Source organism: Emydura macquarii, unplaced genomic scaffold (genome assembly GCF_026122565.2).
Source record: "Emydura macquarii macquarii isolate MOO-44397 ecotype Brisbane River unplaced genomic scaffold, CSIRO-AGI_Emac_v2 contig_2768, whole genome shotgun sequence".
NCBI classification, from domain to species: Eukaryota; Metazoa; Chordata; order Testudines; family Chelidae; genus Emydura; species Emydura macquarii.
Window position 1 is genome coordinate 18,695,136 of NW_027132905.1, and position 24,788 is coordinate 18,719,923.

The 24,788-nt window shown below is 39.6% G+C and overlaps 1 protein-coding gene and 1 long non-coding RNA gene across 12 annotated transcripts in view; one reads left to right on the forward strand and one right to left on the reverse strand.

Moving 5' to 3' along the window:
• The window catches only part of LOC137165327 (uncharacterized), a 55,109-nt gene extending 38,114 nt beyond the window's left edge, over positions 1-16,995 (forward strand). For 5 of the 7 annotated variants that reach the window (XR_010923334.1, XR_010923335.1, XR_010923336.1 and 2 more), the window contains exons 2-3: positions 10,687-10,808; positions 16,792-16,995. This is a non-coding gene — a long non-coding RNA (uncharacterized lncRNA). Of the gene's footprint in view, positions 1-436; positions 499-9,475; positions 9,632-10,686; positions 10,809-16,791 lie in introns of those variants that run through there. The other 2 variants (XR_010923332.1, XR_010923333.1) reach the window with 2 other exon arrangements.
• On the reverse strand, positions 8,707-24,673 carry SLU7 (SLU7 homolog, splicing factor). 5 transcript variants are annotated; one of them, XM_067566559.1, is made up of 16 exons: positions 24,604-24,673; positions 22,944-23,126; positions 22,044-22,197; positions 20,799-20,879; positions 19,452-19,616; positions 18,301-18,369; positions 16,281-16,328; positions 15,529-15,660; positions 14,946-15,043; positions 14,013-14,080; positions 13,679-13,818; positions 12,845-13,006; positions 12,284-12,388; positions 12,064-12,138; positions 11,622-11,735; positions 8,707-10,786 (listed from the first exon to the last, which is right to left on the reverse strand). In XM_067566559.1, the coding sequence occupies exons 2-16, from the start codon at positions 23,111-23,113 to the stop codon at positions 10,607-10,609; spliced, it is 1,761 nt and encodes a 586-aa protein (XP_067422660.1). In that variant the 5' UTR covers positions 23,114-23,126; positions 24,604-24,673; the 3' UTR covers positions 8,707-10,606. The 5 variants fall into 5 exon arrangements, with proteins under 5 accessions (XP_067422660.1, XP_067422658.1, XP_067422655.1 ...); XM_067566557.1 differs by lacking the exon at positions 24,604-24,673 and adding an exon at positions 24,351-24,499; XM_067566554.1 differs by lacking the exon at positions 24,604-24,673 and adding an exon at positions 23,932-24,474.
• Positions 24,674-24,788: the final 115 nt, after the last annotated feature.

Sequence of the window (24,788 nt, forward strand, 5' to 3'; positions counted from 1 at the left end):
CGGGGAGATCAAGGCTTTGTCTACACTAGGGACATTTTAGAAAAAAAAAATCCCACCATTGCTATACTGGTTCAGTTGGTTGGTGGCTGCCGACACAGTTTTCAACACTGTGTCACTGAGAGCAAGTCTAATCCATACAGTGCTGAAAATTGCATTAGCAGCTGATACCCCATCTACACTAGGGCTCCCAACATGGTTAACTTTGCAACATTGCTGAATGAGTATTAGTGAGGGTAGTAAATATTCCTAGTGTAGACAGTGCCTTTCTAGAGCCTTGAATTTGTAACTTTTTAGTGAGATTAATGGGCAGACAGACTAATTGTATGACAAGAGGCAGGGACACAACCTGGGGCAGGGTTAATTTCAGCTCAGCTATCTAGCCTCTTTTAAACATTCTCAGGGGAAGGGCTATAAATGGCTGCTTGTGAGACAGCTGGGAGAGAATGCTGGGTTCCGTACTCAGAGATAATAGGCTTGAACTGAATCTTAACTATGGAGGTGGGCTGTGTTTTGTTTTGTCCCTATTGACACTCTGATTGTTAATATATTTTACTGTCCTGTTATAAACACTGGCCTTGTGGAAAAGACCTTGTTGACTGCAGCTCTTTTTCTTTTGCTGAGTCATTTCACTAGCTTACAGATGGATTGCAGCTACCCTAAAATATAGATGTATGGTATAGAATGGGAAACAGAAAAGGAAGTGGGGAAGTGTGTGTGTTTTCAAAGATAAACGGGGGGATGTGGGAGATTAACATCTGCAGATAAAAAGTCAATGTGGAAAAGCCTTTTTCTGTCTGCGGGACTCAGCGTTGAATGTTGATTCAAGTCATTTTTTTATTGTCCTAGCTAAAAGGAATTTAGAGGTCTCTGAGCAGTCTTTAGTGAATGATTGTCTCTGTCTAAAAACCCTTACAAAGTGAGTTCAATCTCTGTTTTAACTTAAGAGATGCCATTGTGACTTCCAGCTCTGCTATTTAAGAACTGCAATCTTAACACATTTAGGCTATGTCTACAATGTGAGCTAGGGGTGATTCCCAGATCAAGTGCACACACTTGCACTAGCATGCTAAAAATAGTAGTGGAGCTGTGGTAGCATGGACAGTAGCAGAGGCACAGGCTTGCCATCCCAAGTACATATCCACAGGGTAGAGGTGGGTTTGTACTCAGGGGTGGTTAGCCTGTGCTGCCTCTGCCTATGCTATTGTGACTACATTACTACTTTTAGTGCACTAGTTCGATGAAAGCTAGTGCAAGGGTCTGCATGTGCTGGGAATCACATCCCTTGCTCATGGCGTACACATAGCCTAAGATAAAAAATAATGGAATTTATTTTGGGGAGAGATGATAGTGGAAACCAGACCAACAAAGGAGTGAGGCAAGGCAAGCAGGAAATGCAGAAGACAATGAGTGTTAGTTTGTGTGTGTGCTTTTTTTTTTAGTTGTCCTCTTTTCTCTGTGTCCCTGCTAGTTGCTTCAAGGTGAATGCATTTAGATATCTAATCAAACAACTAAAGACAAAGCTTTAAGGAAATGCCCACATTCTTCACCCTCATTTAAAAAAGGTGGTTGCACAATTGGAAGGGGTCAAAAAGAGCTACTAGAATGATTCAAGATCTGGAAAATGTGTTTTGTAGGGAGAGACTGAAGAAGCTAAGTCTATTTAGCTTATCCAAGAAAAGGCTAAAATATGACAGTGACAATCTACAAGTACCTACATGGGAATAAGTCTGATGGACAGCTCTTTAATCTAAACAGAAAAAGGCATGACAAGATCCAATGGATGGAAACTGAAGGTAGACAAATAAAGTGCAAGTTTTTAATAGTGAGGATAATTAACTATAAGAATAAATTTAGTTAAGGATGTGGTAGATTCATCATCACTTGACACCTTTAAATCAAGACTGGTTGTCCTTCTAAAAAATATTCAATAGCTCAAACAGAAGTTATGGGCTTGATGCAGAAAATTATTGGGTGAGGTTCTATGTCTTGTGTTATGCAGGGGGTCAGATTAGATGATCATAATGGTCCTTTCTGGCCTTAAACACTATGAAGAAGAAATTTCTTTGGAGTGATATCATAATGTTTGCCCCTGTCTGGTCACCATCACAGTGTTTATGGAGAGATGGTGATGGTACAAATGAAGCCAGTTGCAGAACTCAATGGGGGAAGTTGGATCTATAGGTGCCAGACCTCAGCTAAATAGTTGCTGAGGCACAATATTATTTTTTTAAAGATAATTTTGGTATCATATTCCCTACCATCCCCTAAAGGTCAGGAGTTGGGATGACCCCAGCCTGGTTGCTAATGCAAATGTAATCATCAAATGCGGATATAAATGGGAAAGGGTCAATTTTTCCTTGCAATACTCAAGGAGTTTTATAAACAGCTGTCACTAATTAGTGAATTACACACTCTCCTGGGAAAACAGATGTCTTACTGTGAAGTGGCGCCAAAGTTAAGAAACTTATAAACATATTAACTAGAGCATTTGGCCTGATTGTTGAAAACTCAGAGTCAGTAATAGAAAGATGGAGAATTCCTCAATACACTGTGTGGGTGAATCCAGTTACAATGGTAGCATTCGGACAGTCCAGTAAACCAATGAACTCATGTCACTAGTCCATTGTTATGGTAGAATCTCTCTATCCTTCAGGCAACAGTGGAGTCTTCAGATTTCAAGAAGACATTTGAAAAGTGACAGTTCAATTGGTAAAGGAAGTCCTTACAGATAATAGACAGTCACAAATGACTGTCCAGTTGCTGCTCTTTTTCTGTGGAACTCAGCACTCCCCTTAAGTACATCACAATCCTGTTTTCATTTAGGGGCACTCAGCTGTTTGTCCTGGCACAAAAGCTAAAAGGCCAAAGCCCTCTCTAGTCTTTGGCTATGTGCACACTACTACTTACCTCGGTGTAAGTTATGTCACTCAGGGGAGTGAATAAGCCACCCCCCTGAGCGACGTAAGTGCCAGTGTGGATGGCAGTAGGTCGATGGGAGCCAGCCTCCTGGGTTTGAAGCAGCCAGGCTTCTTGTCCCACTCCCAGCCTGGATCAGGAACCAGCAGCTAGGGCTTCTGCTTTCTTGTCAATTTCACCGCAATGCAGAGAAATTGACAAGAATAACAGCCCCACCACCATTGTAAGAGGATGTAGTATCTACATTGACACTGTGTTGCCCTAACTGTGCCGACAAAAGCCCTATCTATACCTCTTGTCGAGGTGGCTTTATTTTATCGAAAAAGCAGGGCAGTTTTGTCGGTGGGGGGGAGGAGGGGTGATTGCAGTGTGTACACCAGCCCCTGTTTTGTCGAAAAAGGTTGGGTTTTTTTTTTTTTGACAAAACACTTTAGTGTAGACCAGGCCTCAGTCTGACATACCTTAGCAGACAGTGTAATGGTTTTTGACTAGGCAGTGATGATAGGTTACATATCGGCCTCTAGTTGTTTGTGGAGTCAAATCTCTGTATTCATTTGAAAATAGCTAGTTTTGTATTTGTTAAATATAAACTTGCATACATGTAATACTGGCAAATACAAACCTGAAAATAGCTTAATCAGGAGTAAGGCTGTGCGTGGTTACCGAGCTGTAAGCCAATGACTGAGTTCAGATCCTAAAAGCACCGTATAAATAAGATTCTGGGTGGTTGTTTCTGAGGACTGCTGTGAGCTTAGTGCCTAGTGGCTGGGTGTGTTTGGTCTCATTAATCTGCCCACATAACTGACTAAAGTCTATTATTAGGCAGAGTGAGGTTATTACAGTTCCACTGAGGTTTAAACTGTGGTAATATTCTGCACAAGCAAGAAAACATCTGTGCCTAATATTTCCAGTGGGATTTCTGGTTGGACCATGTAAGGGATGTTAAAAAAATTGTTTTTAGTACAACTGTTTCCCCCGATTTCTCTACATTATGTCTAGCAACATTAATCTAAACTGAAGTGCTAATGCAGCAAAAGGGCAATTCTTGCTTCAAAGTACGGCCCAAGATGTTTTGGTTCTCTCCCACCCTAATAATGCAGATAATTAAAGCTGTAGCAAGAGGAGTATGGAGAACTGGAGCAATTGACTTAGGCTAGAGAAATCTCTTATTTTACTTGGCAGAGAAAGGAATGCTTTTGCAGGCTTTGTGTACCTCTTTTTTCCTCTTTCTTAGAGAACTAACCCCATTTCATCGTTAATTATCCTACTACTGCCTTTCCTCCTACCAGGGCTCTCATGGCTTACCCAGAATTGTGTTTAACCCATCCAGCTCTGAATGATTAGATATCACATGAAGATCACCACACATCATACTTTAATTTCAGAGCAATATGGGATATTGGTTGCTATCTGGTGAGCATCACCAAAGGCTTTGAAGAAGTACCACATTGTACTAGATTCTGCTCTTTTGTTTTGGTATCAGCAGAAAATGAGTCCAGTAATATTTTTACCTGGCTGTTACACATTCCCCTTTAAGTGAACCAGCAAGATTCCTATCTCCAGCATTAAATCTGGCTGACTATTACTAGGAGGTGGCAAATTGGCAGAAAGTATCTGTCATACTGGCAGACCAGGTGCCAACTTTTGCCAAGACTGCAGGCATTAGCTGAGAACTGACAAACTCATACCTGGAGGCCAGACCAGTTCACCTGTATTTGTTCAAAATAGGTATTTGTCTTATAAAAATGTATTTAGTGTGTACACTCATGAAATGCTTGTAAATTGCTGCATGCATTAATCTCACTTGTCATGTCTGTATTTCATGCTATAACGAAATATGTAAGTTTTGCTTTATAACTTTAAAAATGTTTGCTCTGAACTTGTGAACTCAGATGGGAAGAGTGCTCCCTTCCCCTGCTCACCCATCCAGAAGAACTATCAAAATCAGACGGGCTGTTAAAGAACATTGCAATACAAAGGATTGGTTAATGGCCCTATCATGCCTATGGAGAAGTACAGAATGCCCCATTCTATTGCTGGAAGAGGAAAATAAAAATAGTTGATATGAAGATTATTCATCTCTTTGCTGTTTGAACTCTAACAGTGACAGAAAAACCAAACTAAAGCCGGAGGTCCCCAGGGGTTATCCAATGGGTCTGACCTGAAAGACACTTTGAATTGACACATCACTATAACTCTGTTGCTCTTAGGATTTAGATGGTAACTTATTTGTGTGTATATATTTGCTTGCTTTAGTCTGTAAATAATTCTCATTTCTCTCTCAGTTAATAAAACTTTAGATAATTTATTACAGGATTGGCTACAGGCGTTGTCTTTGGTGTAAGATCTAGGTACCAATTGATTTGGGGTAAGTGACTGCTCTCTTGGGACTGGAAGCGATATGAATATTGTATGATTTTTGGTATAAGTGACCATTTATCACTAAACTCCAGTCTGCCTGGGTGGCAAGAGAGACTGGAGAGTCTAAGGGGACTGTCTGTGACTCCATGGTGAGGCTGTTACAGTGAGCCAAGAGTTCACATTTGTTACTGGCTTGGTGAAATCTAATTATAGAAAATACCACCAGTTTGGGGTATCTGTGCTGTTTTTGACAGTCTGCCCTGAGGCATGCACTCATGGGCATGAGCCACTCCAGACAGGGTTATAGCATGGAAGGAAATTGAGGGAGGTGGTGCAGAAGAAATTGAGAAATCATGCTGCTAGTCTTAAGAGTTTTGCCTAGAGCCAGATTCTGTCCTGTCTGATGTGTGCATCTTACTCTTAAGAAAACAAAACAAAACAAAAAAATCTGTGACTGGATTGGGTGGAGTGCTGGAAATTCATCTAAATAATATCTGAGTACTTCACTAGTCTGCCTCAACAAGCTAAGGGGTATAGTCCCCTCTCATCACACCTGTCATATCTTTAACATACTCAAAGAACACAGCATCAGTCCCCAGCTTTTGCTGCGTGTGAGAGCAGGGTGAATAATTTCATATTCTGGCTTTGTGCAGTGTAATTTTTTTCTGACTAAACCTACATGTAAATTAGAAACAAATTTATTTTGAAGGACTAAATCTGCCTCCGATAGACCATTAAAGGTGATTTGATAGACATGATCCTATATTACATACTAAAGCCAAGAGGAGGCACGTAGAGAATTAATCCCTACATTGCCATCCATGATGTCCTTTTGCCATTGGACTTCTATGCTATAAGTAGAACAGTTACACTTCTATCTATTTTTTTTTGTTTGTTTAAGTCTCTTAATTTGTTGAGACAGATTTAGAATAGATTTGTCCTGCAATTCTCATGCTCTCACAGGCTTGGAGTCTAAAGAATAATCCTACAGCAATAATCACAGCGTTGTCTAATGCTCTTCTCTACTAGAGGGAAAGTGGTCCATGACCTCTTCCAGCTAAATAAGGAGGGCATGCTATAAAGGAAGATATATTCATGTCTTCAGAAACTTAAAGCATATTCATCCATGCAGGGGTGCTGTAAGGCAGATTTAATTTATAACATTATTTTTAAAAGAAAACGTGTTATTTCCCTTCAGTTTGTCTTTTAACTTATTTGGCACAGCAGAAAATACATTGTTATAATATTATGAAAAGCTAACATTTTAAAGCCTCTAGAAGAGCAAGAAAATTTAATTCTGATCAACTATTTTCCTTCATGTGCAGTATTAAGCGAACACTTATCAACACAGTCACAAACCTCAGAGGTGGACTTTCAGCACATGCTTTTTTGGCTTGATTAGGACTAAATTGGACTTTTTAATGTTCTAGTGTAAAGGCCAGGTTAGTCCGTTTCCCTTCCCTTCCCTACAAATCATGAAATCACTAGGTGTCTGAATCTCTTTACCAGACAGTTATAAGGACTCTTCATTCCTTCTGAAATGTATCCTTACTTCCAACTGCATTTAACACTTGCAAAATCAACAGTGGTAAGCACCAGGGCATCAGTCAGCTGTGCTAACTCATGATTAAGGTTAGGATTTTGTCACGGTTATTTTTAGTGAAAGTCAGGGAGAGGTCACGGCCAATAAACAAATATTCATGGAAGTGGGAACCTCTCCCTGATTTTTACTAAAAATAACTATGAGAAAATGGGGCTGACTGGAGAGTGAGGGAGGCTGTGATGAGAGGAGCAGGGCAGGGTCCCCCCTGCTACCTGCACAGGCTGGGACCTGGGAGCTCTGAGTCTGTGGATCCCCTACTGCCCTGTGGGGGCCATGGCTTGGAGCTCTGGGGGCTGCAGGGAGCTCCAGGGATCCCCTTGGGGGTCTCCTGCTGCTGGCTGCGGCTTGGAGCTCTGGGTTGCTCCTTCCTCCTGCCCATGGAGGCAGGGAGCAGCTGACTGCTCCCGGCTTCCCCTCCCCCTGCCAAAACAGAAAACTTCAGTGGTTGCAGGGAGTCACAGATTCAGTGACATAATCTTAGCCTTACTTACCCTCCTGGGAAGGGTTATGCTTTATAGCAGGGCTTGATTTGGTTCTTGAAGAAGTTATGGTCAGACTCCTACATACAGATCTACATTGTAAATCTGTGGCATATTCTGCACTATACCTCAAAATTGAACTTCTATTAATGTCTAGTGGGAACTGTGTGTGACATTTAACGGCAGCGCTACAATGTTGATTGCAGAGTGGAATTTTGCTCAGTGTTCCTGTACAATAAATCTTAGTTTCTCAACCTGTGATACGTGTACCCCTGGGGGTACGTGAGACAAAGGCAGGGGGTATACAGGGAAAAACAGAGTGAAGGGGAGGCGGGCGGTAGTTGCCAACTTCTGGGGAAGCCAGGCGGCAGCCCACCGTTTCCCACCCGATCAGAGTTCCCAGCTGGGAGGCAGGCAGCAGCCGCTAGTTTCTGGGGAAGGCGGGCAGCAGCCCCCCCCGCTTCCCAGCTCCCAGGTGGGAGCCTGGTGGCAGCCACCTGTGTCTCACGAGCTGGCCTCGCAGCTGGGTGGCAGCCACCCGTGCCCTGGCTTTGAGCCGAGGGACAGCCTCCAGCGCCCCTGCTTGAAGATGGGCAGCAGCCGCCTGCCCACAACCCTGGGTTCCAGCCTGCGCGGAAGCCTCCTCTGCCCCAGCTCGGATCAGGTGGCAGTCACCCATCTCCTGGGCTGGTAGCCAGGTGGCAGCTGCCTGCACCTTGCCCAGGTGGCAGCCCCCATCCCTGGCTCAAAGCCCAGTGCCCAGAAAACTTGTCAATTTCACTGCTCAAGAAGCTGACAACTATGACAGTCCCAGATTTCACCAGTTACCCTCTCTTCCTGTCTCTCTCTCACCCCTTCCTCCTCTCACATCTCTGGCACAAAATCTGGCACAGCCCTTTATATTCCCCAGCATTGGCATGCCGCTCAAAGCCTCCTAGCTTTGGCCAACATCACCTCTAGGCCAGGTACATATTTGAGTTGCGCACCCCTGGGGTAAAGGTGGTAACCCTACCCACACTAGAGCTGACATCTGTCATATCACAACCTTATATACTCAGCCCTTCTTCCAACATATGGTTCCATTAGTCTGCAAATATAAAATCCCATGGAAAATTGAGTGTTGGGGGTACTTATTAAAATTTTCAGAAGTTATGGGGGTACTTGCTACTTAAAAGGTTGAGAAACACTACAATCGATCATACGTATGATACTGAGACATTTTAAAAAGAAACCTATAAACTATCCTATACAAAGCAAAAGCAATGGTAGTATATATTTATAAAGTATGTAAGGAGAACACATCATCTTCAACGAAAATATTATGTATACCAGTTACATAGAATGAAGTCAAGAGATAGCCTACAGCACAGACCCAGCTGTCTGAGGTCTGATGTTTTGGGCTCTCTGGCTGATGAGTCAATACATGAAAAACATATAGAGTCACTGATGAAGTCTGGGAGGGGGAAAAAACCTAAATACAGAGAGGATGAAAACCTTTCTAGGCTAAGGCAAAGTTTGACTTGCTAAATCCATCTGCCCCCACTTTAAAAAAACAAAACAAACCCAGAACTTAGTCGTTATAGCTTTTCTTTTCTCTTGCTTGCATTACTTGCTAAGGTTCACCTCCCACCCCCTTAGCTACATGCAGTTTGTTTTATTTTTTTATTAAAGGTTTTGTAGGGGTCAGAATGGTCTGACGTGAAAGATGCACCAGAACCAATAGGAATGTTAAAAACAAGCAAGTAGAAAAATGCAGTATAAAATAGTGACAAAAAAAATCAAAAAAATGCAACTGTATACTTAAAGATGCATGATTGTATCATACCATAACTTTCTTAGTTGTTTGAAATGGTATTATGCCACAGAGTATTTCTTTCCCCATTGCAACTGGACTTCTAGTTATAAAAGATTTTAAAAAGGTATGGCAATAATATGGTATAAAGATTTTATTAGCATGTGAGTAGGAGTCACACCTGTATGACTATTTGATTCAAGGGAGACATGCATAGCTCAAAGAATACTAATAAAGGTTCCTGTTTCACACCACTATAGCAATCAATATACACATTTAAGAGAAATATGTAGTATCTTTTACTTTCTTAATCCTTTCAGATATAAAGCCTGGTTCTGTTGTTATTAATCCAACCATACAGACTTCCGAGGAAGAAAGATTATATATTTGTTATAAATTTCTAAAAGTTACACTGAAAGAATCATGACTGCAAAAGCCATCGAAGGACAGAAACAAATGGTGGATCTCTCCAGAAATTTGGTAATCACAAATTTCCAATGGTGTAGATAGTGTTTTTAACTGAGGTGCCATAGGTTTAAGGTCCAAGATCTTGTCATTTAACATTGCACATTGCAAGATGGGCTTTTGAGAGGAGCACAGGGTTAAAGAAATGCATATTTAAAAAATAAAAAAAAAAAACCCAGAATAATAAGGGTGGTTGTTTGAATTGCTCAAATGTTTGGAATATAAGACTGAATTTTGTTGGGCATGTATGGAGTAGTAAAGTGCTCAGTTTCATGATAAAAGCAATTTATGTCATGGGATGTCAGCATTGTATATAAGTGGTGCCTCTGTGTAAGGCTACATTGTTGGTAAAAATGCATGAAGAATTTCAGAGCTCTGTGCAGAGTATCAGCTTCTTGTAACCTCTTCAGGACAAGAGAATCAGATGTTCCCAGTTAACTGACAAAAAACAGTTTATTACATTCAATCAAGTCTATACATTGTCACATCTGTTTATATATTTTTGCATTCCTAAATTACCAAAATGTTGGTAGAGAATGACTATTTTCCCCTATTGAGCCACACATAAGAGAGGTCTTGAGATGTTAAAAGTGGTAGACTGGGATGGTTATGTTACATTCATCAATTTAATGAAGCAACAGTGACACTTGCTGGCCAAATGGTTTAGATGCAGTTCATTTAAACATAGCAGTTCCTTTCTTCTGTTGTTACAATGAATTCTAGCAGGTATCAATTTACCCTTTCAGTAATAAAAAATTTGTACTAAGTATACTTTAAGCATTTGTGTTCTTTTTTTTTTTTAAAAAAGCATCTGCCATTAATGTCATTCAGATACTTCTTTTTCCCGACAAAAACGCTGCCATTTCTTCAAAGCAGATTTCAGTGATATTTTACAGAAATGTGAAAAGAAAGAAAAACGTTCCAGTTACTTGTTTACCAAGTATTATATACAATAGCTAAGTACTGTGTGCTAGAATGTCTTTTGCATAATTATTGTCCAAGAAAGGAGGCCATGGGATCATCAGGTCTTTGACGTTTCATTCTATAAGCTTCCATTTCCTCTTCTGTAGGCTCCCGTGTTTCATACATGCTATTATATGGCCTCTTCCTCTCATCTAACTGCATGATTTCTTTAACCTGGAGGAGACGTGCCTCTTCTGCATTTAATGCCTGAAGTAAAAGCAAAAATGAGGTAAGATTCATGACAGATTATAGTACTTTAACTAAAATAGCAAAGGCAGAATTGTGGGATTCTATAACCTGCACAATTTAACCTCCAACTACAGTCCCAAATTAGTGTTTATCAATGTTTTAATTTTGCTGTCAGTTTCTTTGTTCACAGTATTGTTTAAATTTAGTGATTTTAAAATTTGTGTAAACATAGAATGTTGGGTGTAGTAATTTTAAGGATTCCTGAATTTTCAGCTAAGTTTATGTATTGGATGAGATTCCCAAAAGCATCTTAGTGATTTAGGAGCTTTTGAGAATTTCACCCAGACTGAACAAGGATCCTTTTCCTTTTCTTTTTTTAAAGATATGAATTATTCCTTCCCTAGTGTTTGCTATTCAGCAGAAGTGGTGGTTTATCCAAAAGATGGCAGAAGTACAATATATCAGTATAAGATTCCCATGCTATAACTGATAGTACATGGACAGACTGCTGTAGTTCTGTGGAATCCCATTCAGTGACTTCATTAGGACTTTGTACAGGTGCAGAAATCTACTCATGCACTCTATCAATTGCAGGATAGGACTTAATTTTCTCATTTAGGATAAAAGGCACTTTAAGTAGGGGTATTTTTCCCCCCCCTTCACACAATTAACTAGCAGAAAAGTGGAACCCTAATCTATCACCACCCACTGTTCTAACCACTTACTTCAATGCAGCTAAACAACTCTGTCTAACACAATATACAACACCACAAGAACTATGATTTCGGGACCTTCATACTACTGATCAAATATTTCTTAAGAACAAGATCATTGTCTGAAAAACACAGTGCACCTTTTTCAGTTTTTCATGTTTCTTTTTCTCTTCACCCTCACTATCTGAATTTGGACTCTTCTTGGGCTTCTTCTTTTTCTTCTTTTTCTCATCTTTCTGTTTTTCTTGATGCATCTAGAAGTAGAAAAACAGCAGAAGTTTTAGACTGAAACACCAAGGTTTATGTATATGCACGTCCAAGGAACTTATCTCCAGGGTCTATCAACTCTATATCTGAGGAGTTTAGTAAGGAACATGAATATCTCTCCATGTTCCAATACTTTACAAATCTCCTAGTCAAGCTCAGAAGAGATGGCCCATGCAACTTTGTGGTACAGTCACTACACGACTCCACCTTTTAAAACTCCAGATAAACAGAATGTAAAAATCTTCCTTCCCACAATCTTCTAAGGTAGCTATCCCTTTCTAAAGCGAAGACAAGTGGGAGAAGAGGGTAACCTACCTCCATCAATGTTTTGGATTTTGTCATATACTCTTCCTCCGTAGGTTCTTCCTCTGGTAAGTCTGATGCAGTATTCTACATAATGAAGATTAAAGAAAAGGCATGAAAACTCACTATGCATGTTCCCAAAGGGAAAGACAAGTTGAACTATTAGCCTTATTTTGGATATTTTATAGCAGTATCCCATTGTTCTAATGTCTAAAAATGAAATGATACTTACAGCGATTTCTTTCCCAGCTTCTCCTGTACAATAGGAAAACTTGACAAATGAGTGGCAGCATTTATATCCCCATCTGCCTTCTTTCCAATATGAACCCCATATACACTGCAAGACAGAGACAGTACTGAAGCAATCACTTACATAACTGGAACACTGCAAGTCATATGAGATTTTGTTTAACTTTTTTCAGAAAAGTAATAGTTTATCCAAAAATCGTAGAAGGGAAAACTGATGAACTTTGAAATTCTACAAGAATTAGCACATGGGGGAGATTTTCAAATGCGGGGACAGCTAGGTGCCCAACTCTCATTACAAATCAAGAGGCGTTGGAAGCATAACTCCCATTTGTGCCTTTGAAAGTTTTCCACACTCCCCACTTGATTCACCCATAACTTGTATTAGAGGTAATTAAATTCTCCTGCTTGGAGGGAGAGACTTAGGCAACAAGAGATATATTCACTACTTTAGTGACAGTACATTTGTCCTCAGCACTTAGTCATATTTCCCCTGCTTTACCAGGAAATTTAGCATTTGCTATTGTTTCTCAGTCTAGGTGCTTACTGTGTGATTGTTAATAGTTACATCCTCTTCATACTTAGAGCGGACAATAGCTTTCTCTTGTCCTTTGATGACCGTTCCATGCCTGGAATACTCCACATAGTCTTCTGTCTGGGCTAACAGCAATTCGGCTGGTGGGGCGTCTAGATGTTCTTGTCCTCCATACTACAAAAACATAAGCAACATTTCTGAAGATCTATAGCAAAATGATTTGCAACTGCATCTGCATTTCAAACTTATCACCTCACTGCTTTCTCTGTGCTTTGGGTGCACTTACAAGCACTTAGAACAATGATCACCTTTTTCTTTTTAATATTTTGTGCTTCTCACTGACTTGCTAGCTAAAGATCCTGTTTTCTGCTACAGTAGTTATACTTCAGATGTTTTTCTGTTTGGAGAGATGTTACCAGGTCCAGTTATATACCACAAATACAAAAAAAAAAAAAAAAAAAAAAAAAATCTTGTTTAAACCACCAGAAGATTTCAAAACAAAACCAGTTAGAAAAACAATCCAAGTATAGAATTAGACAATATATTGTTTGTTATTGTCAACTTGTGCTTTAAAATGTCGGAGTTTTCATGGGTGATTTATTTTTACAATATTGTTTAAGTAAAACTACTAGTGATACAGTAAAATAGAAAACGTTTTTCTAAAAGAAAGCAGTGCTCATTGTGCCCAATACCAAAGTCTGAAAATTAAGATTTTTGAAAAGCACTTATTTTGTATGAGCTGTGAAATATATTTACAAATACGTAGTTTAAACTATCCCAAGTTACCTTCTTCCAAAAAGATCAATTTTACCAATACAAAAGTCTATGGTCATTTATTTTGATTACCTTCTCTAGGATGCTTTCTTTCTGCTGTTCTTTAAAATCTTCTTTTTTCACCTTGAAGGATTTGTACAGAAGCTCCAGTTTTGTAGGGTCTGCTTGAAGATGAACTTCAGAGCCTTTGTCATAAGCCTCCCAAGCAAACACTATATATAAAAGAAAGAGGCCTCACTTAATTTAATGATCATTCTGAATCCTATAAATGCTTTCAAATACCATCTTTAATCTATTCTTTGTCTTCTAAGAGTCATCATGAAGCCAAGTCTATTTATCTATAACAAGATAGAAATAGGGCACTTAAATTTTTAAGATCTGATTTTTCTGACAATGAAATACTTACACTGAGTTTGTGCCATTGAAATAGTATCTCCAGTGTAACGAACAAAATTGTCACCGGCATAACCGACTCTACAAAAAATAAAACAAAACCCAGAACACTTATTACGTAAGTAACGTGCGGCACCCTCACTCCCTGTTAAGCACGTAAGTTCTTTCATTCATTTTTGGCATCTTGTTAATGTCACAACTGTGGATATCTCTTGCTTGAAAAGGATATGTCATCAACACTCCCAAAATGGTAACACCCTCCTGCAACAGTTTCTAGTCCCTACAGGGAAACAGAAGAACACCATAAAAGTCAAACAGTTCACTACTCTCCTGCTTTCTCCCTGGGAGTTAAAACATTAGCTCTCCAACGTTCTGAATGCTTGCAGATCTGGGGAGCAAGAGGCCAGGCAATGGATTCCAACAAGCCTTTGACAGGGTAGCATGAAATTCAATTTCTGGACTGGGTGCTATCCGAATCTGGGAGTTTTCTGCTGTGATAATTGCAGGTCAAGAGAAGAATAGCTGCAAACATCCAACTACTGCAATACATTTACATTTACACTGTGGTCTACAGATACACTCTCTACTATAAAGGGGCTTTGCTATAACCTGCAATTTGCTGTTCCACTCACTTTACAATTTGTACTAAAAAACTGAGTATCAAGCCCATGATAATTAAATTGACAAGATCACTAAGTATCAACACTCAACAAAATGATCTTCATCCACATTGTGCATGTAACTTGTAAGATAGAGAGAAAAACAAAATAAGCAGAAGAACATAAACATAAAAGTTTTAAAGGCTCCCTCCTCCATAAATGTCTAGTGGCTCATTAGTGGCAGGACACACAGGACGGCAAAGAGATAAAAGGTTAACATCAAGATAATTTTTATTTTATCTAGTTGTGCTATGCATATGTAGCTAAAATCCCAGTTTCAAACTTACTCGTCTGGATTCTTGCCTGCATTGGCATAGGGATTCTCCCTCATTGCTCTTGTTTTGGGATCGTAGTAGGCGGAATTTGGATCTAGATTCCTCAAGTACTAAAAAAACCAAACCACACATGCAATATGTTTATTTAGAAATTTGGGATTTTAACAGAACTGAAAATATTACTGTAATCCCTTCATAAGTACTTTAAAGTGTTAGATGATACGCCTCCAACTGCTATTACAGTAGTTTCCTTTAAATTGGGATAACCAAGATAATAGTGCTTTTCACCTACAGAGCATCAGGTGCTTTACAATAGGTAGGCAACTTATCTAAAAGTCAGAATTTTTATATTTTAACAGACAGGGAAACTCAAAGAGAGGCCATGAGTTGCCCAAGGTGACACAGAAACATCAGAGGCAAAGCTGGGAACAGAAACTAAGCCCATATGTTCCAAGCCTCATGTCGAGTCCACTAGTAGTAACTACTAGTTAAGAGAACACAACTTTAGAAACAATAGGTTACATAAAAAAAGAAAAAGGGGGAAAGCGCAAGAGAAGCCACAACAATATAGCCCAGTTCATTTGCTCGTGCTTACTTTAGCAATGTCTTCCCGAATACGCAAGTTTCGGACTGTAATGCGTCTTTTGGAGTCAAAATTCTGTCCAGGCATGTCAATATCATCTGCATATTTATCTTCATCCTCATCTTCACTGTTATGATCTCTTTCCTGAAAAGAAAGTAGTTTTCTGACTAAGTAAAATGATGGGTATTCAATTTAGAAATAAATACAACCTGACCATTAGTTTAAACTGATTTTTTAGCTCATCTTTCAAGAATCCCGCTCTTCTAGTTAGGAGTTTGCAATGTAACTTCTTTAAGTGTCTTAATCTATTTGACAGTTACATTCAACAATTCAGAAATTAGTCTGTTACAGGATTTCCATTTCTACTAATGAGACCAAGAATTAAGACACTTAAAATACAACTGCAATATAAATTATGGCCACTCTATTAGCTATCGTCTGATATAGCATGGATTTTCTTTACAAGTCAGTTATTCTCTTGCCTGACAACTTGTCTTTAAGAGTTAATGCCACAACAATATTCCAAGACAAAGAGCCAGATCCTAAACCCCAACTCCAGCTGCTTTGCACCACTCTGGCAGCACAAAGCAGTTGCAAAGCCAGTAAATCCAGGCCTTGCCCCTGCTGAGCTCCCATTGCTCAGGGAATCCATATATGGCACAAAGCCACCACTGTAGCTCCTATGCCAGCCCCTTCCAACACCTGGTACAATGACTAATTCTTTTTTCCTCCCCACTGAGTGATGCATTTGATAAGAGTCTTACTGTTTGTGAATTTGGTTCCTCTTCTCCCCATTGGTGTCTTGGGGAGTTCTGCAGCAAACAAAAAGCACATGAGGAGAGAATATAAAAATTTTAGGGTGGGAAGTTATTTGGGAGGGGCAAGTAAAGTGGAAATTGCTGGACAAACAATCAAAACAGGTTTTACTCAAGGCAATGTATGCCAAATGCAATAGTCATGGAACTAACTATGTAACAGACCATTGTGATATACATTTTTGCTTAAAAGTTTACAAGCTCCTCATTGCATGGAAACAGAAATATTTTCATTATTTTCACATCAAACCACTATATATCTTGCAAGAGTGCTGAGTTCCTGAACTGTGAGAGAGTTGCATAAAATCATTAGACATTAACATTTATTAAGCTATTTTTTTTACAAATGTTTTGAAATTGATGATTTAACCGTAGTCATTTTTGTTTAGACACCAGAACCTGTAGTTTAACACAGAGGAAGCTAGCTGGAGTGTTTTAAGACGGACTGATTAACTTCCAGGTTGAGATGACCTCTAGAGTGGTGGAGGAGGAAAGATCCATGGACATTGAAGGAAGGACCAGGACTCCAGGGAGAAACCCATCCAGTCCCACTTCACATTCCTTCTCCAATAAATCTTTCCCTGAATTCTTAATATGCTCTGCTTCTATCATTTTCCTCATGGCCAGCAGTCACCAGGGGGAAGCTGAAGGAGATATGGCACTGGGATGAAACTAGGGAGAGAGAGTCTGACCACTAAGAGAAGGGAGACAAAGAGCATGAAGTTCTCCACCCTCATAGAATGGGGGTTGTTGTGGGGAGTGACAGGGCCTTCCTTTTGGCTTTGGGAGGGAGATGGAGGTTCCTGTTGAGGAAGGGAGAAGGAAAAAGATGGGAGCGATCTTTAATTAGCTCTGGTTGTTCCATTTAGTCCTTAGGAAGAAGAGTATATTCTGTGTCAGGATTAGAGACCAAGTTTATTCTGCCATCTGGGGACAAAATTTGAGGTTACATTTCCTAAAATATGGAGGACAAATGACAAATTCTTTGGTTTGTTGTTTATCAGTAATAGAGTAAAATGCACTGTATTCTGAGAACTGTCCCTCCCTGATAGCCATCTCTTTATGTTTAATTTTTTTTTAAAAGACATACAAAGTTACCATTTAAACCCTCTTACAATCAGATGAAAATTAATTTAATTACTTGCAAAGACCCTAATTATAAATCCAAAAGGCACTAATGAGAAGGAAAATGGAAAACTAAAGCCATGGCAAAGAGCCTTGCAAGACAAGGGGAATGTGTGTTGATATTCCCCAACCTTAAAATAAATTGTAACCAAAAAATTACAAATATTGGCACAAAAAACTGAACAAGATGTAAAATGTGGGTTTCAGATAGTGAACCAAGTTCATACTAACCATTGACAAATCAATCCATGGGAAGATTTCATAGTTAGAAATGTTAGTAAAATAACATAAAATCTTGAGAAGTCTAAGTATTTCACTCCCTCAATAAAAGCTACTAACAGAAAGCAAGGTTCTTTAAGCTCTGTTTTGCATGGCCATCAATTATCAGGACTGGAACAGGGGAGATTTACCTATGAAGCAAAGAATAACCCATTTTCACTTAATATGGAGTATTTTAAAGTACTTCTTGATACATTTTTCTTGTTAATGTACTTACCTTATAAAAAGGATTAGACTTTTGGACAGTTTAGGAAAACAGACTTCATAAGGATGATCAGTAAGTTACTTTCACCCAACAGACAAGAATCACTGATCTACCATTAGCCTGAATGCTAGGTGCTACTCCTACCAAAAGTATATGCTGAAAAGCCAGCAAAAGCAAAACAGGAGCTTCAGATTTGCCCCCACAAAAATTTAAGACAGCAAATGAAACACGTATTTGTTGAAATGCCCTCTACACCAGCATCTGAAAGCAGAGATGACCTGGCTCTATACAGAGGAGGGAAAAAAGGCACATTTTTGGTTCAGTTTTAAGAAAAAAATGTGTCAGTTTTGGTTTACTTACCACCTGCTCCATCAGTTTTCCTGAAGCTAACTCTTCCTGCAACTTCTGGGCTTTCAAAGTACGTTTGGCCTAAATGTGGAAAGACAGTATTTTTATTTTATTAAATAAAAGTGCTTTATTAAAAAACACTCATCACAGGCACCTTTGGGTGTATTTAAGACTTTAAATGCACTAGTTAGGACCCAAATTTGTGACTACCAACTAACTGGTAATTGTCTCTAGCTCTGAGAGCCACTCTAGGTATGTCTACAATGCAATGAAACACAAGCTGACTCAGGCTTGCAGGACTCAGGTTGTGGGGCTAAACAATTGCAATGTAGACATTTCAGCTTGGGCTGGAGCCTGGGCTCCAAAACCTTGCAAGGGAGAAGGGTCGAGCCTGAGGCCAAATGTCTCCACTACAAGTTTATAGCCCTACAGCCCAAACCCCACAAGCCTAAGTCAATTGACTGAGTATGTCTACACTGCAATAAAACACCTGCAGCTGGCCTCAAAGGATCCAGTGCCCCAAAGTTTGTCTCTATACTGCTAATCCAAATCCCCACCTGCTGACTAAACCATTCTATTCTCTTGACCCCTACAGGGACAGAGGAGTATCTAAAGGCCCTCTTACTATCACAATCAATTTACTTAATATAAGCAAGTTTACAGAACCATACTAAAATACTCTGGCTCATTAGGCTGATACAGTTAATGCATATCCGTTTCACTGAGTTAAAATTCAAAGTGTCTGCTTTCAGCATTAGCATTCCTATCTGCTGTAGAAAACATCTGAAGTCCAGCTAAACTCAAAGGTTTTATTAATTCTCTTGTAAGTCATTATCAATATTACCTACCCCCGCACCAAGTGTTTATTGTTGGCAATTATACATACAGCAAAATTAAATCAACAAGATGTGCCTGCAATAGTGTCAATGCAACTCTAATCTGCAGTTCATTTAGAGGTTAGATCCCCCTGAGATTCCATTTTGATTTTTGAGCTTTTAGTTCAACAAGACAAGACATCTAAGCAACCAAAAACAGAATCCACATATCTTTTGCATTATGAATGCAGCACATGCTGCAGAATGTTTAGTAAGTCTATTCACAAAAGGGTCACAAAAGGGCCGCTAAAGGAGCCAAAATATCAACAAACCAAAATATCTATATACCAAGTCAACTTTGGAATATTCTTCTACAATCTTCATGTGCTCTTCTGGGTTATAACCATTCCAACGATCTCTTTTCCCATCATAATCAAACATCAGTATAGGCTGCACATGTTCATCTGGTGCAATATTAAGGCCTGTGAATTTTGCTCCAACTTTCCTAGGTCTCTGAAAAAGGCAAGCCATCATTACCTTTACATTATTTTAGTCTAAAGGACAGCTACATTACTTACCTATATACATCTCTTTAAAACAGAGTTCCTCTTTGATACCTTAACAATATACTATTTGTAACCTACAGCCCTAAACGTATGTCTATTATTATTTCTAGATTTTGTATACTGAAGTCATCTTAAAAAGATATGGACTTAAAACAACTGACAAACATGTAGCTGCTTTTATTTTATCTACTGCTGCCAGTAACACCTAAACGAACTCTAAATGGAAGATTAGTTTTCAATTTTTCACTGTATATTTCCCTGTTTAGGGACTGTTAGGCTGCATCTATAAAGGTAGTTTTTTGGGAATACTCCCACTATTGGATCACTTCTAGAAACTGCAAGCATGTAGTATAGATTAACAATTGTGTTTTTGACTACTAAACACCAGTCAGAAGAGATTTGGAGAACACAAGTAAAAATGTATATGATGCCGTTTACACTAGAGCTGGTGGAGCTGTACCAGTGCTAGAGCAAAGATGAGAGGATTTCAGAAAAATCATACTTGTGAGCAAAGCCTTTGTCAGTTTCCCCTGTTTTGTGGGTCTTACACTCAACAAGAGCGAGAGAAAAAAGTTTTGTTTTTAAATAAAGCGTGATTGTCAACTTTTGTGGTTTTTACAAGGAGACTCAGAGGCAAATGTAGTACATGAAGTTACTTTTTAAACTCAACAGATTTTAAAATGGTGTCCCATTAGAAGACATTTAAGAGTACTTTCAAGAAATCCCATTTTCACAGATTTGGAGCTGACAAAGGCATCCTGGGCTGAGGTTGAGACAAAGCAGTGTAAAACAATTACCACAATGAATTATACAACAACAGAAAAAAGCCTGGATGAGATGTGGTAGATTGAAATGACTATTTCCTTATCCAATTGGCAAAAGTTTTCATACATATGAATTTACCCATAATATCTTGAAAAGATAACTGAGTTTTTTCCTATTTATTCCTCCTATATAAAACTTGTTTGAACGCTGTTGAACCAAACATCTCAAACTGTATTTGACAGATTGATTAAAATCAATTTTAAGAGCCAGTTTAGATGCGTCAAACTACATATTTTCCATCAATGTACAATTCACAGCAATATTTTCCAAAGAGCATTCAGACACCAAAAGTAGTCAGGTTTACCTCCAAGCAGTCTTTCTTTGCATGAGTCAATGAACCACAGTTTTCACAGGCTCCTTTGCGGTACCTAGTTGTAACAGCATTCTAAACATAAGGGAACAAACATGGTGTGATATAAAATAGAATGAATGACACATACTCCCAATAACCAGCTTTGGCTAATGTGCATTTATCATTAGCCTGATTAAGTGAAGGTAAAAGTGTGTACATAAAATCAGCACTACAAAGCCAAAACACATAATTGCAGTGGTTTCCAAATGCTCTGGAAAGCCTATTGGAACGGTTTCCCCTTACTCCCCCCCCTTTCACAAAACTAGAGGAAATAGATATTCCAGAAGAATCGATAATGGGATACAGGGACAAACTCTCACGGATTTAAATGGTGCTGGATTGAGCGCTCAGATTTTCTCCTCTAGATTTTCCAATTAAATACACTCAACTTTGCATGTGAATTAAAGTAATTACCAGCTGATGGCTATTTGATAACTTATTTTGTGACAATGGTCTCATTTCAGTTCCTATTAGCAATTTTTACATTACCAAGAAAAGTGAAAGAAATTCCACCCTTGTTGGATCTTCATACAGAGGCAGAGACTCAAATAGCAAAAAAGACTGAACTATATTCACTGTTAGAGACAATCCCTCTAGTCAAAGATCTGAAGCCCATTAGTGGAGCACTTAATGACGCACGCCTCACCCATTGTCTGAATAAACTAAGAAATTAAATCTCTGGATTACCAATCCAACACCATTTTAGGGTTAGTGAGAGATTACAGGAAATTTTACATCTCTTTAATACAGTTAAGGAAACCAACAGATACCAGAGGAGATGATCAAACCTGTTTGAGGCCCTCCTTGGCAATTCTTACACTAAAATACAGTACGTAATCCCAATTTTTCTCTACAAAGAGATATTAATATTTTGCTTAAACTTTTTCCCCCAGTACTCAGATAAGATCACAACAGAAAAACAGACTAGTTATAAGGTTGTTGCTCTTCAGTATTGGTGTGTATGGGTGCAGTTCTTCCAGGAAATGAAAAAGAAGGAACAAAATGTGGGATAAATGGGGACAAAATTGAACACTAGAGTTACCAAAACTTAGATTAATTATAGTGAAAAAAATCTCATAATAAAATCATCACAAAGATAAATCAATTTTCATTTAAAGAAGATTCTCTTGTATTTCTGTCACAATTCTTCCCTTCCCAAAACAAGTGTCATCTTTGCCTAAAGATATTTTTACATACCTCTTGAACCCCTCGTTTGTACCATTCCGCAGATGAAGTAAACTCTTTCTGCTTCTCTGGCTGAGGTCTCTGGTGCTTCAATGTAGGTCTTTTCGAAGGATCTATGTACCATGGTACGGAGGAGATGTATTGAGGAATATGAGGGTTGATATCTCTGTAAAAAGATATAAAAATATTTAGACATATGCAAATGATGTAAACAATGTGGCATAAGTGGAAAATAGTATAATATCTTTTAAAGAAGAGGTCTTATATTCAGCATTAGCCTTTTTGTAACAAATAGGCTGTAGTAAACATTGAATATCTTACTGAATTTAAATTGAACTATAATTGCCAAAATAAGTGAACAATGATTTTCCTTGCTTTTTTGTTCTCGTCAATTCACACATGCTCACATCTTACCTCCAAATCAAATAACTTGGTTTGGTGCTACAGTATGCCATGGGACTATAGAGACAGAGCAATCTCCATTTCTGATGTGCAAAACTAACCACTACACCATGACTATTACTCTAGCCAAAAGTAGTGAAGTAGCCTCTGGTATAGATTAGAGGTAGAGGAAAAGAAATGGAGAATCCGTCTAATAGATTCTCCAGTCCCACCCTCTGCATACTGCCACTGTATGCAACCATAAGAGCCCCCATATGCAGATGGCATCTCCACCCACTGTACACCAGATTAGTACCAGTTGTTTGTTTGTTAAAGGAACCTCTCTCTGTAACTACAGAAAAGAGGACGATTTAGGCCTCAAAAGCTAATTCACAAATTTCTGCTTTTACAAAGGTCTCCACAATGTTTGTGGAATTTAGACATTTTCCTCAACATTTTCTTTAGTAATAAGCAGGCCAAGAGTGTTTTATTTGTAACAGCAAATCAAGCATAGAATTAGATGAAACTTACTTTCCTTCCTCATCCACTTCAGCTGGTGCATTACCCAACTTTCTCTGTTCTTCTAGTTCCTTTTTCTTCCTCCAATCCTCTCTTGTCATCTTCTTTGGCTCCTCCAAGCTTACATCGTTTGACCCTCCCGAAGGGGTGGGGTTAATTATTTCAACAGTCCCAGATGCCATTGTCTTTTTTATTCTGATATGAACACATATGGTATATTGAAGAGGACAATAGAGTTACTATTCCAGAATACTATTAAAAATTAAAGGAAAATCAAATCTTTAATATATTCCAATTATTTTTTGCCATTTAACTGCACAGTTCTTTATATTTTTTCACATTACTTAGTTCCTTTCAATTTTCTAGTTAAGCTAACATGCTTAACAAAAGTCATTGGCATTCATGGTTTATAACCATGTTAAGCAGTTACATAAATATAGACCAGTACTGAAAAATGCAGAGTCAATACACTATACTTTTTATCTCTTGCAAATGAAGTAAGAAAGTGTATAAAACATTTTTTAAAATAAAACAGTGTAAGTAGTTTCAGGACTATGACTAACATGTTAATGTGGCCAAGTAGACCACAGATCTGTAGTTGCAAATTACAGTTCTTGTAAAGAACAAGATATTCTTTTGAGGCAGGTTATATCTTTTATTGGACTAACTTCCGTTTTAGGAATGCTAACAAACACCTTGCCCTGCTGCAGTACTTTTGCAGAGACTTCAGGGCATTTTATGAATATGCATAAATTAAGCATCACAAAAAAATCAGGTGAGACTGATAAGTACTATCCCAATCTTACAGCCAGACAAACACCAAGGCACAGCAAAGTTAGATAATTTAGAATCATAGAATCATAGAATATTAGAGTTGGAAGGGACCTCAGGAGGTCATCTAGTCCAACCCCCTGCTCAAAGACAAGTCAGGAACAGAGCTGGCTAGAAAACCCAGGAATCCAGCATACAAGCTGCCTCGGAAGAATCACGAGATAGTCACCTGGTTTCGGTACCAGCTAGTCACTGGCCCCTGGATGGTTCCAGGAGGCTCACAAGAACCTTTCAGGCAGCTCAAGCGGCAGCAGGGCAGCTCTTGCGACCTGTCTGTCTCTGCCACTTCCTTCGCCCGCAGCGCACCCAGCGGTCCTAACCTGCCCGTCAATGAACCGCTGGAGGCAGGCAAGGGACCCGACGCCGGTTCTCGCCTGCACTGTTACTGGGGGCCCGGGGAAGCGCGCACAGCCGGAGCTCTAGGGGCTCCCAGCACCGAGGCCGGGGGAGATGCCTCCATGGATCCCTTCGCGCATCCGGCAGGGCGGCTACCACCCCGGTGCCTCGGCCTGGCCCCGCTGTTCCCTAGGCGACAGCTGCCCCTGTTCTGTCGCCTCCGGATTGAGAGCAGGACGCAGCCGGATTTACCCGGAGAGCCGAAACAACAACACAGGAAAAGCGCCGGCCCGGCTCCGTGTTTATCAGCTAGGCCTCTGGCTCATCCCCCCCACTGTCCCACAATGCACCGCGCCGCCGGCGCTGGCTCCGCCTCTTAAAGGAACCCGTCCCCTTGATGAGGGGCGGCTGGCTGCTAGTAGTGACAGTGCCCTGTGCAGCCCAGTGGCGAGGCCTGCCTGGGACGGGGAGGGAGGGAGAGAAAGAAATGGATCCGAGGCATTACGTTTTAGCTGTACACGGTTGATTCTGATAGGCCAGAAACAGCAGCTGCTGCGGCCAGACTTCCGGCAGCCCCCAGGTTGACAACCGCTTCTCCTTTCCCTATTGGTGGAGAGCGGCCCAGAAACACCCCGTCACCCATTGTTTTTGCAAACCCCGCCAATCAGCAGCCGATCATTAGCCCCGGTG

Excerpts from the sequence above, each read along its gene's own strand:
- SLU7 (XM_067566559.1), bottom strand. The coding sequence starts at position 23,113 with ATGGCATCTGGGACTGTTGAAATAATTAACCCCACCCCTTCGGGAGGG. Across the intron at positions 12,139-12,283 it reads AAGCTGGGAAAGAAATCGCT|AATACTGCATCAGACTTACC; the intron begins GTAAGTATCATT and ends TTCATTATGTAG. Across the intron at positions 11,736-12,063 it reads AATCCAAAACATTGATGGAG|ATGCATCAAGAAAAACAGAA; the intron begins GTAGGTTACCCT and ends TTCTACTTCTAG.